The following is an 11645-nucleotide window of genomic DNA, read 5'->3' on the forward strand; positions in this document are numbered from 1 at the left end:
CTAATCATCCTCCTCCATCGCAATTATTGGCGACTTGTTAATAATGTCTTCTACTCGTTATAAGCTATACTATTTAGTGTTTAAAACATTAGTTTGGCAAATTTAAACTCCAAAACCGTTTGATTCTACTATAGGTTATGTTATGCTATCGTGTACATGATTCAATGGTACGCCATTACTAGAAAAATCACATTTTAACTTCCACTTTTGGGGGTGAAATGATATTAAAGTTATCATGCAGTCAACTTCATTTCAACTAAGAACAAATTCTAATGAGTAGTAATGAGTACAGATTGTTTCACGGATAAATAATCATCATGAGTTAGATCTCGTGAAACGAATCTTAAAACATATTATAACAGTAATTTCTCAAAGTAAAATTTAAAAGATAAAACGGTGATAAAGAGATAGAGAAGGGCGGAAAAAGAAAGATGTACAGACGCTTTCTGTGACCTGTCGGGGAATAGATGTCTGTCTACACACGACCATGTATGTATAAACTATTTGCCAAATACCATTTTTTTATTTTAAACAAACATTTTCTAATCTAAACAGCGATAGATTTGTGTGTGTTTAAACTTTAAACTTTCCCCAAAGAGGAAATAACTTACTCTAATTACATATTATCAAAAATATAAAATTACGTATACCTTTGTCCACTTGTTGGGAAAATACGATTACTGCCAAAATTTAAAAACAAGAAAAAAGAACGATAAAGTAAAAATAAAGCTCTCAATCTCATCAACTTTTTTTTTTCTTTTTCTTTTAATACATTTTCTCCCCCAAATAAACCTTACAGTTGATCTCAACTTCAGAATTTTTTGTTTCCCATTTCTCTCAAGAAAGTGTTATTTTTTTTTTTTGGGTAATCACTAAATGCTTAAAAAGTTTCTCCGCATACTTATTTGAAAGAAAGAAAAAAAATGTCTGAATCTGTAGCAGCAGAGCATGATTACATAGGTTTGTCAGAGTTTCCTACCATGGAAGCAACAACAATGTCTGACAAAACCAAAACCAGAGACAATCACAACGTCCTCGAAGACGAAGGTTTGAACTTCAAGGCAACCGAGTTGAGACTTGGGTTACCAGGTTCTGAGTCACCGGAGCGAGTAGACACAAGATTCTTGTCTCTCAAGAGTAGCTGTCCTGTGTCAGGTGCCAAAAGGGTGTTCTCTGACGCCATTAATGAGTCTACCAAATGGGTCTTCTCTCCTGGATCCACTACTGCTACTAATGATGCCGGCTCGGGTTCTGGTCCCGGTTGCTCCGTCGTGAAAGATGGAAAGTCTACAGCTTTCTCTAAACCGGCCGTTCCGGTTAAGGAGAAGAAGAGCTCTGCAACAGCTCCAGCTTCAAAGTAAGCTTCTTCTTTTTTTTTCCTCTGATTTCGTTCTTTTCTCTGAGTATTATAAACGTAAAAAGCTTTTGTGATTTCTATGAAGAGAGAATTTTGATGTTTTTTGTTTTTGATGGAGCAGAGCACAAGTGGTGGGATGGCCACCAATTAGATCATTCAGGAAGAACTCAATGGCATCTTCTCAAACTCAGAAACCAGGTAATAACTCAGAGACAGAAGAGGCAGAGGCTAAGTCTGGACCAGAACAACCTTGCTTGTATGTCAAAGTGAGTATGGAAGGTGCTCCTTACTTGAGAAAAATCGATCTCAAGACTTACAAGAGCTACCTTGAGCTCTCTTCCGCTCTTGAGAAGATGTTTAGCTGCTTCACCATTGGTAACGTTTTCTAGTTTCTCCTTAACATTTCATAACTGTGACATAGAGTTAGTGTAACTGTTTTCTTTTGGGTGTTTTTGTGTTTTTTTTAAGGTCAATTTGGGTCTCATGGAGGGTGTGGCAGAGATGGGTTAAACGAGAGTCGCTTGACTGTTCTCTTGCGTGGTTCTGAGTATGTTGTTACCTATGAAGATAAAGACAGTGACTGGATGCTGGTCGGTGATGTCCCTTGGGAGTAAGTCTTTAAGTAACCTCTAATATCAATCGCAACCACTTGATATTGTTGTATAATAACATCTAGTGACTAGTATTATAATATCATATCTAATGGCCTCAGAACATTTCTAGCTTAAGAGAAGAATATATGATCAGTGAAGCTCTCTTACTGTCTTTTTTCTCTGCAGAATGTTTATATGCTCCTGCAAGAAGCTGAGAATCATGAAAAGCTCTGAGGCTATCGGCTTAGGTTAGTCTTTCTTCTCTAAACCCATCTAGTTTTACGTAGATCAATCTGTTCCACACATGTAGTGGTTTTAAGATGTATTAGAAAGTGGTCCATATTGAACTAAGACAGCCTTCTAAACTTTCGTGGTTCTTACGGTTCATGCTGGCTTCTATAACCAGTCTGCAGCAAAAGAAACATATTAATGGAAAGACTCGAAAAAAGTGCCATCTGGTCCTTCCGAGCTCTTAAACACTAGGACCTTACTACTGCACGATATGAAGAAACTGTCACTGACACAATGTTTCTTACACAAATCTATTTTTTTTTTTCTTCTATGCAGCTCCAAGGGTGATGGAGAAGTGCAGAAGCCGGAACTAGGGAATGCCATTTTATGTGATAATTATGTTTGAAAAAATATATGCTTTTAAGAAATGTAATAGCCATTTTGTTTTGAAGTATTTTTGTGTTTTGTGTGCTAGGAGTGACCTTTCTTAAAACAGCCTCTACTAAGCTTTAATAAGGCATCTTCCTCTTCTGTCTCTAATCAATCTAGTAGATCATATGGGTTTGTATATGTGTGTTTGCCAAGGAAGACTTCATAATTCATATGTATAAAAGGTTGGTAGTGTGTAACCCGGGTGACGTTTTCAATGTTGTTATATCTACCCGGATTGGTATTTTGTTAGCCAATGGGGAATCAAACAGTGTATCTCAATGATGCAAAGTGCAAAATCTAGTCCAGAGACTTTTCACGCAGATATATAGATCTTCTGATAGAGTTATTGCGTTCAAACAAAATGATCGGATCATATTATTACCAAACATATACAACGGGTTTAAAAGACACACACCACTTACTAGCGTTTCCACATTTTCATATATCTACCGAACCTAATCCTCAGATTCCTTCTCTTTACAACTTCTATGTACAATACGATAGCGAAGATACCGGAAAGGCCCGGGATTGCAGAGTAACTCCGATATGCTTCATTATGTCTCAATTCTTCTGAAAACTCCAGCTTCTCTTGCTGAGGTTGCTCAATATCCAGCCAAAGTCGAGTAAATTTTGCCTGTATTGTATCTTCACAAGGTAGCTTCTGTAGGGTATTAGTATGCTCTTAAGACCTGAGAGATTTCAAGATAGATGGTTTCAAGATATATAGACAGCTATTATCAGAAATCACAACTAATATCAGAATAATAATGGCAGCTATGAAATCCCACATTTTACATCATATTAGATAGGGTACTGAACCACATGAATATAATGGCATACTGACCTAATGACTAAGATCCAACATGTCACAGAGGGAAACATAAAGACATTGCAGTTACCTGTTATGCACATTGTTTTGTAAAAATGAGCAACTTGAGCATCTCCCCTTGTAACTATGCGCTTGTTTGATTCCAAACACTCAAGAAATGCTATGTCAGCTTTTAGCAAGTCTGCCTGGTCATGAGAATCATAACCAATATCATGGCAGTAACAGCAATGATCTAACCAGTCAATAGGTCTCTGATCCCATACCATCGAACCCCCATCTTTCCCACTAGACCAGTTGGGTCCACAATAATGTCCGTATCTCGGGAAAAGCTGTGAGAGAAACGCCCTCGTCCCTGTGTGCCACGGAACCTTTGAAACATAAGGTCTAAACCGATAAACAGTATTCACACCATTGTTTGATCTTGAGGACCTTCGAGAAAGGGCATGCCTTTTTAACCCTCTATTTATAGTAGTAGGCTTCTGCTTTCCATCACCTGCATTTCCAGCCCAAGGAAGAGCTGAACTAAAGGACCAGGTCCATAATTTGATATCAAATAATCCTTTCCCTTGCTTTGGCTGTTCCACGATAGAAATTGTCGAACTCCCTTTCTCTGGCTGTTCCAAGATAGACATTGTCGGTTTCTCTTGCTCTGGCTGTTCCACAAGAGACGTCTTCGATGTCATGGTTTCAACCATAGCTCCATCCTTCTTCGAGCTGATGCTGCCAAACCAAGAAATTCTCGGCAACCCAAAATTCATCTGTAAACAACAAAACAAGCATACAATGACTTCAGCAACAAAGTATCAAAGAGAAAAAATGATGCAGATCACTATGTGAAATCATCTTTACTATGCCAAATGCTTATCAATTGGTTGAGAAGCCTGGCTCCCGAGATGCAGTAAAGAACTAGTAATTTTACTTTTCTTGAAATTCTCAAGTATCTTGGAGTTATGAAAAAGCCATGCAAAGTGATCTAGACACAAAAACAAGTTTTATTTTTTTTCGAAACTGCATTTCTTAATTTAGATAGGAATAAACTCAAAATCATGCAAAAGAGAGTAGCTTTAAACCAAGTAGATCTCAATACACCGAAAATTCAAACCCAATTTCAAGTCTGACCAACATAAAACTATGATTCAAACGATTCTAATAAAGTTTCAAAATTGCGAAAGATCACTTCCCAAAACCATGAAAACCTAGAAACGACAAGAATAGAACATTAAATCGGATCTCGAAAAAGGTAAAAAGAACACAAAAGGATAATTCAAGAGAGCTTGCATTGAGATTGGAATGTTCACGAACCTCTGCTGGAAATTAACAGAAGAGATGCTGCGAGAAGAAGAAGACAGACGCAGGTTTTTGTTTTTTTCCTTGAATTAAATTACAACCTCGGAAACAGCTCTATCCCAATCCTAAGTTATATTGGGCTTAACTTTCAAGTGGGCCGACCGACCTTTTAGCCCGGATGAGAACTTCGACATTTTTTCTTTTTTCTGTAATAAGGTTTAAGATTTCATAATGTATAAACCAATATTAAATTAATCAGTATTAATGTCACTGAATGATTTGTTTAGAATGCAAAAATTTCATCTTTTCATGAACAAAAAATTACAGGTTTTGATTAAAAACTAATCAAAAGTGAATACTGAATAATTTGTCTACAAAACAAAAAGGAAGGCTTTTGCTTATAACTCCATGACAACAAAAAACAGAGCTCCCTTATTTGAAAACTTTAATTTGTCTCATCAGTTATCTTCTCCAAGAGTAAACTTCACAAACCTTCTCACTTTGATGTTTTCGCCAAGAGTAGCCACCGTTTGCTTCACCAGATCCTTAACCAGAACACTGTCGTCTTTAATGAAAGGCTGCTCCAGCAATGCCCATTCTCCAAGCCTCTTTGAGATCCTCCCTTCAACAATCTTCTCCCTTATGTTCTCTGGTTTTGACAAAAGATCCTCTCTTTGCATCTCAATATCTTTTTCTTTTTGCTTTATCTCCTCTGGAATGTCCTCTATCGAAACATATTGCACCTGCGCAGTATTGACATTTCAAATCAGAGACCACCAACCATTGTTTTAGTCACATTTTCAGCTCAGCCATTTTCTTACCTGTGGATTAGCCACTGCTTGCATTGCAAGATCATCAACCAATTCCTTGAATTTTTCGCTTCTTCCGACAAAATCTGTCTCACAGTTCACTTCAATCAAAACTCCAATCCGGGAATCGTGGATGTATGAGCCGATTCTCCCTTCTGCTGCAAGCCGGCTTGATTTTTTATCAGCTGATGAGAGACCCTTCTTTCTTAGGAATTCTTGTGCTTTCTCAAGATCTCCTCCTGTCTCTGCCAATGCCTTCTTGCAGTCCATCATTCCAGCTCCTGTCTCCTCACGCAGTTGCTTCACAAGAGCAGCTGAAACCGCTGTAGCTGGTGGACTGCAGAGCCGTAGTGCAAAAAGTTTTAATTTTCTATAGCCAAAAACTTTTAAGAACTTATGTCAAGAATAGCAAAGATTTAAACACATCTCACCTTGCTTCCTTGACCTCTTCAGCTTTTGGCTGTTCTTTCTCTTCTTTAGCTTTCGGTTTAGCTGCAGTTTGAGCAGCAACCTCAGCAGCAAAGTCCTGGCTTTTCTTCTCAAGACCTTCTCCGAGAGTGTATCTCACGAATCTCTTTACCTTGATGTTTTCACCAATTGTTGCAATCCTCTGCTTTACAAGATCCTTCACTATCACCTTATCGTCTTTAATGTATGGTTGCTCAAGCAATGCAAGTGCATCTAGTCTCTTCTTTATCCGACCTTCAACTATCTTCTCTCTTATCTGCTCGGGTTTCGACAAAAGATCTTCCTTTTGCATTTCGATCTCTTTTTCCTTCTTCACAATATCTTCAGAAACATCTTCGGTTACAAGGTACTCTACTTGAGGGCACGCAGCCACCTAACATGTCAGGTCGAGTAATGTTCTCAGTTATATCAAAATGAAGAAAATGTTTCAGCTAGAATCTTGGAGGTACCTGCATTGCCAGATCATCAACAAGCTCCTTGAAAATGTCACCGCGTGAGACAAAATCAGTCTCACAATTAACCTCCAAGAGGACACCAATTCTGCTGTCATGGATATAAGCACCTATTCTTCCCTCAGCTGTAGCTCTGCTTGCTTTCTTGTCTGCGCTTGCTAGTCCCTTCTTGCGGAGGTACTCCTGAGCTTTGACCATATCACCCTCACTCTCCAAGAGAGCATTCTTGCAGTCCATCATTCCTGCCCCGGTTTCTTCTCTGAGCTGTTTCACTAGAGCTGGTGAAATGCCTGTTGCATTTTGTGTTAGGAGATGGAAACTCACATAAACCATTTGGTCATGATTCAGGAAGTAAAACAGGTAAAAGATAGACAGAAAAACGACCTTGGATGCTTTCATCTGCAGTAGTGGTGTTGCCACTTTCCTCAGAAGAAGATTCTGGGACAACAGAGGCAGGAGTCTCTGCTTCAGCAACAGGTGCTTCGGCCACCACTTCCTCAACCTCTTCACTTTCTACAGTTTCTGAAGATGAAACTTCATCAGTGGCTGAATTTGGAGGAATAGAGTTCTCAACAATTTCTTCGTCACCTGGCCACCATTAGTAGAAAAGGGTCAATGTCATAACACATTAAAACAATTAAATGATTCAATATGATAGAAGGCAATTAAACCTACTTTTGGTTTCTGGAATTGGAGGAACCACATCCTCAGCCTCAGCTGCTGCAGCAATTGTTTCCGTCTGCTCTTCTTTTTCTGGCAGATCATCTTCAGCTTTGCTCGCTATCACTTCTTCTTCTTTTTCTATCTTGGGAGTTTCTGATGAGGGAACCTCTTCACTTGTTACTACAGCTGAGACAGATGACGATTCCTCAACTTCACCTGAAGTGACAGAGGCTTCAGCTTCAGGCTCTACTGGTTTCTCAGCAGGTTGCTTCTCTGCCTCTTCCTCCCTCTTGTCAAGAAACGCAGCAATCTCTTCGTTCTTACGGAAAGCAAGCATAAATGGATTCGTGGCTGTATGCACAACTCCTTGAGTGGTTGTTTCATCAAACTTACCATCGTCTTCCTCTTTCATTGTTAGAGTAACACGTCCCCTAGCTATGCGTAACACACGAACCTTAACCTCTTGTCCAGCTTCCAACGAAGAGCCACCCATCATCATGCTTCCAATTCCATCATCTGCTTCCTCAGCCGTTGGTAAAAACCCTTCTTCACCTTCTCCTATAGTTATAAACGCTCCTGACCTCGTTAAATTCTTCACCACTCCATCCAACATCTGCCCTTTCGAAAACTTTGAGTTAAAGCCATCTCCCTTCCTCGGTCCTCCTTTTGAACCATCCCTTTTCCCTCCTGATCTCGGCTTATCACTACCACCGGACTGGCGTTTGGGAGGATCGTCATTCTCACGCATAGTAAGAGAAATACGTTTTGTCTCAATGTCAGCTTCCACTAGCCTTACTTTCACCTCTTGCCCAATAGTGACAACACTCGAAACATCCTTGACAAAGTTGTCACTCAACTGAGACACATGGACTAATCCATCGGTGAAAGCACCAAAATCAACAAAAGCACCAAAGGGCTGAATCGCTCGTACTTTCCCAGTGAAAGTAGCACCAGGAACAAGCTCCTCGTTCTTAACTGCAGGCATTTCACTCTTCCTCCCAGGTCTTGCTGTTCCCCTTGACTGAGATGTTGTAGAAGGAGCATCTGACTTCTCACTAGCCACAGTTTCTTTCACGTCCGCAGCAACAGGAGTAGAATCTTGTTCCTCTACTGCCGCCACAACATCAGTCTCCGTGGCTCTACGATGAGGATGCAACACAAACTGCCTTCCATGAGTAGGAAACAATCTAAGTGAAGTCGACAAAGGCAAGACTAGTCTCTGCGTTGATGATAGATTCTGTTTCCCATCTTTGCGCGAAAAACTACATTTGATGGAGCAATCATTCTTCTTTACACTAAAAGCAGCTCCGGGAATGAGCCAGGCATTGCTAATAGAAGAAGGTGTGATCGTCGCCATGGTTAAAAACTGTCACCTACACATAAAAGCCATTACACACTGTCAAAAATTGCAAGCTTTCCTCAGAAAACAACACAGAATTGAAACATAAAAGGAAAAGAGCACTCTTTGTTTTTTTCAATTCGAATTGAAATTTCATTGCAGTCTAACTAAACAACTTAAATTCCCATCTCCTCAAAAGAAAGCTAGTAAATTTCGGAGTATCTTATCACGAAAACATACAAAGAATTACTAAGAAACCCATTTGAGCAAAACTATGAAAAGGAGCTACCTTTAAGCTCGCCTTGCTCTGAGAAAATTTTCCCAGAAAAGGTGAAAGCCAGAAAAATAGATAAGTTTCGAGTTTGAAAAATAAGCCTAACGAGAAACCAGGGAAGTGGTGAGAGGCTTCAAATCCTTATCTCATTTTTGTCTCTCCTGTGTTTCTTTTGTTTGTGTTTTCCCTCTTGTTGGTGGATAGAGGAGATAAGAGTCTTCGAAGATTACATACCAGATGACTGTCTTTTTATCTCTCTCTCCTCTCCTCTCCTCTCCATCAATCGGCTCAACTCAAGCTGAGTCGATTTGCCCAATATGGCTTTATGGGCTTGATACTAAGGCCCATTATGTGACAAATAATATTTAGGCCCATTGAACAAGCAATGCTCTGTTCGCGTCCTTTTCTATGTCTGGCTTTTGATTTCTGGAAAACGCGTATCACAAAGACTTTAGTTTTGAACTCTTCAAGTCGTTGTTGCTATGTGAAGACTGAAGAGTCCTAAAGGTAGAGCATATTTGTAGTTATTTTTCAGACCAAAAACGTATAGTAACTACTAAGATCAATCATCAGAGTGAAGAAGGAGAGTTTGTGCTATGAATATGTTTGTGCTAGTGCTTCTTCTGCTGCAACTCTTCTCCAACAGAACTGTTTCTCAGAGTGAAGAAGGAGAGTTTGGCTTCAATGGTTACTTATACAACAGCTATGGAACTGCCTATCTCGACTCCAATGGCTTATTGAAGCTTTCAAATTATACAGTAAAAAAAACTGGTCAAGTTTTCTACAATTTACCAGTACGGTTCAAGAACTCGCCAAACGGTACCGTTTCTTCCTTCTCCACCACATTTGTTTTTGCAATAATCTCACAGATTCCAACAATTAGTGGCCATGGAATTGCTTTTGCCATATGTCCAACCAAAGGCTTGCCCTATGGTTATCCCTCACAATATATGGGGCTCTTTAATATCACAAACAATGGAAATTCCTCAAATCATGTTGTAGCAGTTGAGTTTGATACAATCCTAAGCCTAGAATTTGGTGACATAGATGATAACCATGTTGGTATCGACATCAACAGCTTGTTTTCAGAGAAGGCTAATACAGCAGGTTATTACGAAGACGATGGTACTTTTAAAAATATCTCTCTTATAAATCGAAAACCCATACAAGCCTGGATTGAATATGATTCCACGAGAAAACAGCTTGATGTCACAATTCATCCTATTCATGTTTCCAAGCCAAAGACTCCACTGCTTTCTCTAACCAGAGATTTATCGCCATATCTCCTCGAGCGTATGTACGTTGGCTTCACGTCATCCACAGGCTCTGTTCTTTCATCCCACTATATTCTTGGTTGGACGTTTAAGCTCAATGGGACGGCTCCAAATCTAGATATTTCTCGTCTTCCAAAACTTCCTGATGACTTTCAAACAGACACTCCGAGTAGTCTGAGAAAGGTCTTGGCTATCAGTTTAAGTTTAACGGGCCTCGCTGTCCTCGTGTTTTTAATCATAAGTATCATGCTTTTCTTGAAAAGGAAGAAGTTAATAGAAGTTATTGAAGACTGGGAGGTTCAGTTTGGTCCACATAAGTTTGCTTACAAGGATCTTTTCATTGCCACAAAGGGTTTCAAGAACAGTGAGCTTCTTGGTAAAGGAGGCTTTGGAAAAGTCTACAAAGGCACATTCTTGAATTCTAACATAGACATTGCGGTGAAGAAAGTTTCTCATGATTCCAGACAAGGAATGAGAGAATTTGTGGCCGAGATCGCGACCATTGGGCGTCTCAGACATCCTAATTTAGTTAGGCTTCTTGGCTATTGTAGGCGCAAAGGCGAACTCTATTTGGTCTACGATTGTATGCCAAAAGGAAGTCTTGATAAGTTCCTCTACCATCAACCAGAACAGAGTCTTGATTGGTCACAAAGATACAAGATTATCAAAGATGTTGCTTCTGGTCTCTGCTATTTACACCAACAATGGGTTCAAGTGATTATTCATAGAGACATTAAGCCAGCAAACATTCTTCTTGATAATTCTATGAACGGAAAGCTCGGCGATTTTGGTCTCGCGAAGCTTTGTGATCACGGGATTGATCTTCAAACCTCTAACGTGGCTGGTACATTTGGATACATCTCACCAGAGCTCTCAAGAACAGGGAAGGCAAGCACAAGCTCTGATGTGTTTGCGTTTGGGGTACTCATGTTAGAGATTACTTGCGGGCGAAGACCTGTCTTGCCACGAGCATCTTTGCCGAGCGAGATTGTTCTTACTGATTGGGTGCTAGATTGTTGGGAAGAGAACATATTGCAAGTGGTTGATGATAGGGTTAAGCATGATAATAAGTACCTTGAGGAGCAAGTGACATTGGTTCTGAAACTCGGCTTGCTCTGTGCGCATCCGGTTCCAGCCGTCAGACCAAGCATGTCAAGCGTCATCAAGTTCTTGGACGGTGTGGCCCAGCTACCAGACAACTTGCTTGACATTTTGAAAGCTCGAGAAAACGTTGGTACCATTGAAGGCTTCAGTGAAGCAGCTGAGTCCCTTGCAGGGCCTTGTTCGGTGGCTACGGTGACGTTTACAGAACCATTTGTCTCGCATGGGCGCTAAAAAGATTACCTACTTGGTAACTTTGAATTATGTTCTTTCACGTCCTACATGTATAATAATGCCACTTTCGATTTGTGGATAGAAAACTGTATTTGCAAACTTACAAAATTATTGAAACTATAAATCTACTTTTTATCAAAGGGAGAATTTTGAAGAGTTTGATAAAGAAAGCTTTGTTCCTTTGTTGTTTTTTCCCCCTAGCTTTGTGCCTTTGTTATAGACTTAAAAAGAATAAGATATATTTCATTTCCTTTTCGGGTACTTATTCTCACTTCTCATTTCCTTTGGTTTAGATCAAAGTA

General features: G+C 39.7%; 4 protein-coding genes across 6 annotated transcripts; 2 read left to right on the forward strand and 2 right to left on the reverse strand.

Annotated features, from left to right (window-relative positions):
• Positions 1-787: 787 nt before the first annotated feature.
• On the forward strand, positions 788-2810 carry LOC17878926 (auxin-responsive protein IAA27). Its single transcript, XM_023778352.1, has 5 exons — positions 788-1357; positions 1479-1732; positions 1826-1967; positions 2137-2198; positions 2518-2810. The coding sequence occupies exons 1-5, from the start codon at positions 924-926 to the stop codon at positions 2553-2555; spliced, it is 930 nt and encodes a 309-aa protein (XP_023634120.1). The 5' UTR covers positions 788-923; the 3' UTR covers positions 2556-2810.
• Positions 2811-2964: 154 nt separating this feature from the next.
• On the reverse strand, positions 2965-4836 carry LOC17878481. Of its 3 annotated transcripts, none has more exons than XM_023778353.1 (3): positions 4745-4836; positions 3513-4200; positions 2965-3302 (listed from the first exon to the last, which is right to left on the reverse strand). In XM_023778353.1, the coding sequence occupies exons 2-3, from the start codon at positions 4198-4200 to the stop codon at positions 3175-3177; spliced, it is 816 nt and encodes a 271-aa protein (XP_023634121.1). In that variant the 5' UTR covers positions 4745-4836; the 3' UTR covers positions 2965-3174. The 3 variants fall into 3 exon arrangements, with proteins under 3 accessions (XP_023634121.1, XP_006284313.1, XP_023634122.1); XM_006284251.2 differs by having other exon boundaries at positions 4721-4780; XM_023778354.1 differs by lacking the exon at positions 4745-4836 and adding an exon at positions 4292-4712.
• Positions 4837-5011: 175 nt separating this feature from the next.
• LOC17877722 lies at positions 5012-8941 on the reverse strand. Its single transcript, XM_006282479.2, has 7 exons — positions 8750-8941; positions 7134-8494; positions 6843-7046; positions 6456-6748; positions 5970-6379; positions 5551-5875; positions 5012-5472 (listed from the first exon to the last, which is right to left on the reverse strand). The coding sequence occupies exons 2-7, from the start codon at positions 8476-8478 to the stop codon at positions 5188-5190; spliced, it is 2862 nt and encodes a 953-aa protein (XP_006282541.1). The 5' UTR covers positions 8479-8494; positions 8750-8941; the 3' UTR covers positions 5012-5187.
• Positions 8942-9208: 267 nt separating this feature from the next.
• Positions 9209-11569, forward strand: LOC17878018 (L-type lectin-domain containing receptor kinase V.9). The gene has a single exon (XM_006283209.2). It carries the CDS (start codon positions 9331-9333, stop codon positions 11341-11343), a length of 2013 nt encoding a protein of 670 aa, XP_006283271.1. The 5' UTR covers positions 9209-9330; the 3' UTR covers positions 11344-11569.
• Positions 11570-11645: the final 76 nt, after the last annotated feature.

Source organism: Capsella rubella, unplaced genomic scaffold, assembly GCF_000375325.1.
Source record: "Capsella rubella cultivar Monte Gargano unplaced genomic scaffold, Caprub1_0 scaffold_7, whole genome shotgun sequence".
Taxonomy (NCBI): Eukaryota; Viridiplantae; Streptophyta; class Magnoliopsida; order Brassicales; family Brassicaceae; genus Capsella; species Capsella rubella.

Bases quoted from the DNA above. Each gene is read 5' to 3' on its own strand.
- LOC17878926 (XM_023778352.1), top strand. From the start codon at position 924: ATGTCTGAATCTGTAGCAGCAGAGCATGATTACATAGGTTTGTCAGAG. The intron at 1,358-1,478 runs GTAAGCTTCTTC...TTGATGGAGCAG, and splicing joins GCAACAGCTCCAGCTTCAAA to AGCACAAGTGGTGGGATGGC. The intron at 1,968-2,136 runs GTAAGTCTTTAA...TTTTCTCTGCAG, and splicing joins GTCGGTGATGTCCCTTGGGA to AATGTTTATATGCTCCTGCA.
- LOC17878481 (XM_023778353.1), bottom strand. From the start codon at position 4,200: ATGAATTTTGGGTTGCCGAGAATTTCTTGGTTTGGCAGCATCAGCTCG. The intron at 3,303-3,512 runs GTAACTGCAATG...GAAATCTCTCAG, and splicing joins CAAAACAATGTGCATAACAG to GTCTTAAGAGCATACTAATA.
- LOC17877722 (XM_006282479.2), bottom strand. From the start codon at position 8,478: ATGGCGACGATCACACCTTCTTCTATTAGCAATGCCTGGCTCATTCCC. The intron at 6,380-6,455 runs GTACCTCCAAGA...CTGACATGTTAG, and splicing joins TTGATGATCTGGCAATGCAG to GTGGCTGCGTGCCCTCAAGT. The intron at 5,473-5,550 runs GTAAGAAAATGG...AATACTGCGCAG, and splicing joins AAGCAGTGGCTAATCCACAG to GTGCAATATGTTTCGATAGA.
- LOC17878018 (XM_006283209.2), top strand. From the start codon at position 9,331: ATGAATATGTTTGTGCTAGTGCTTCTTCTGCTGCAACTCTTCTCCAAC.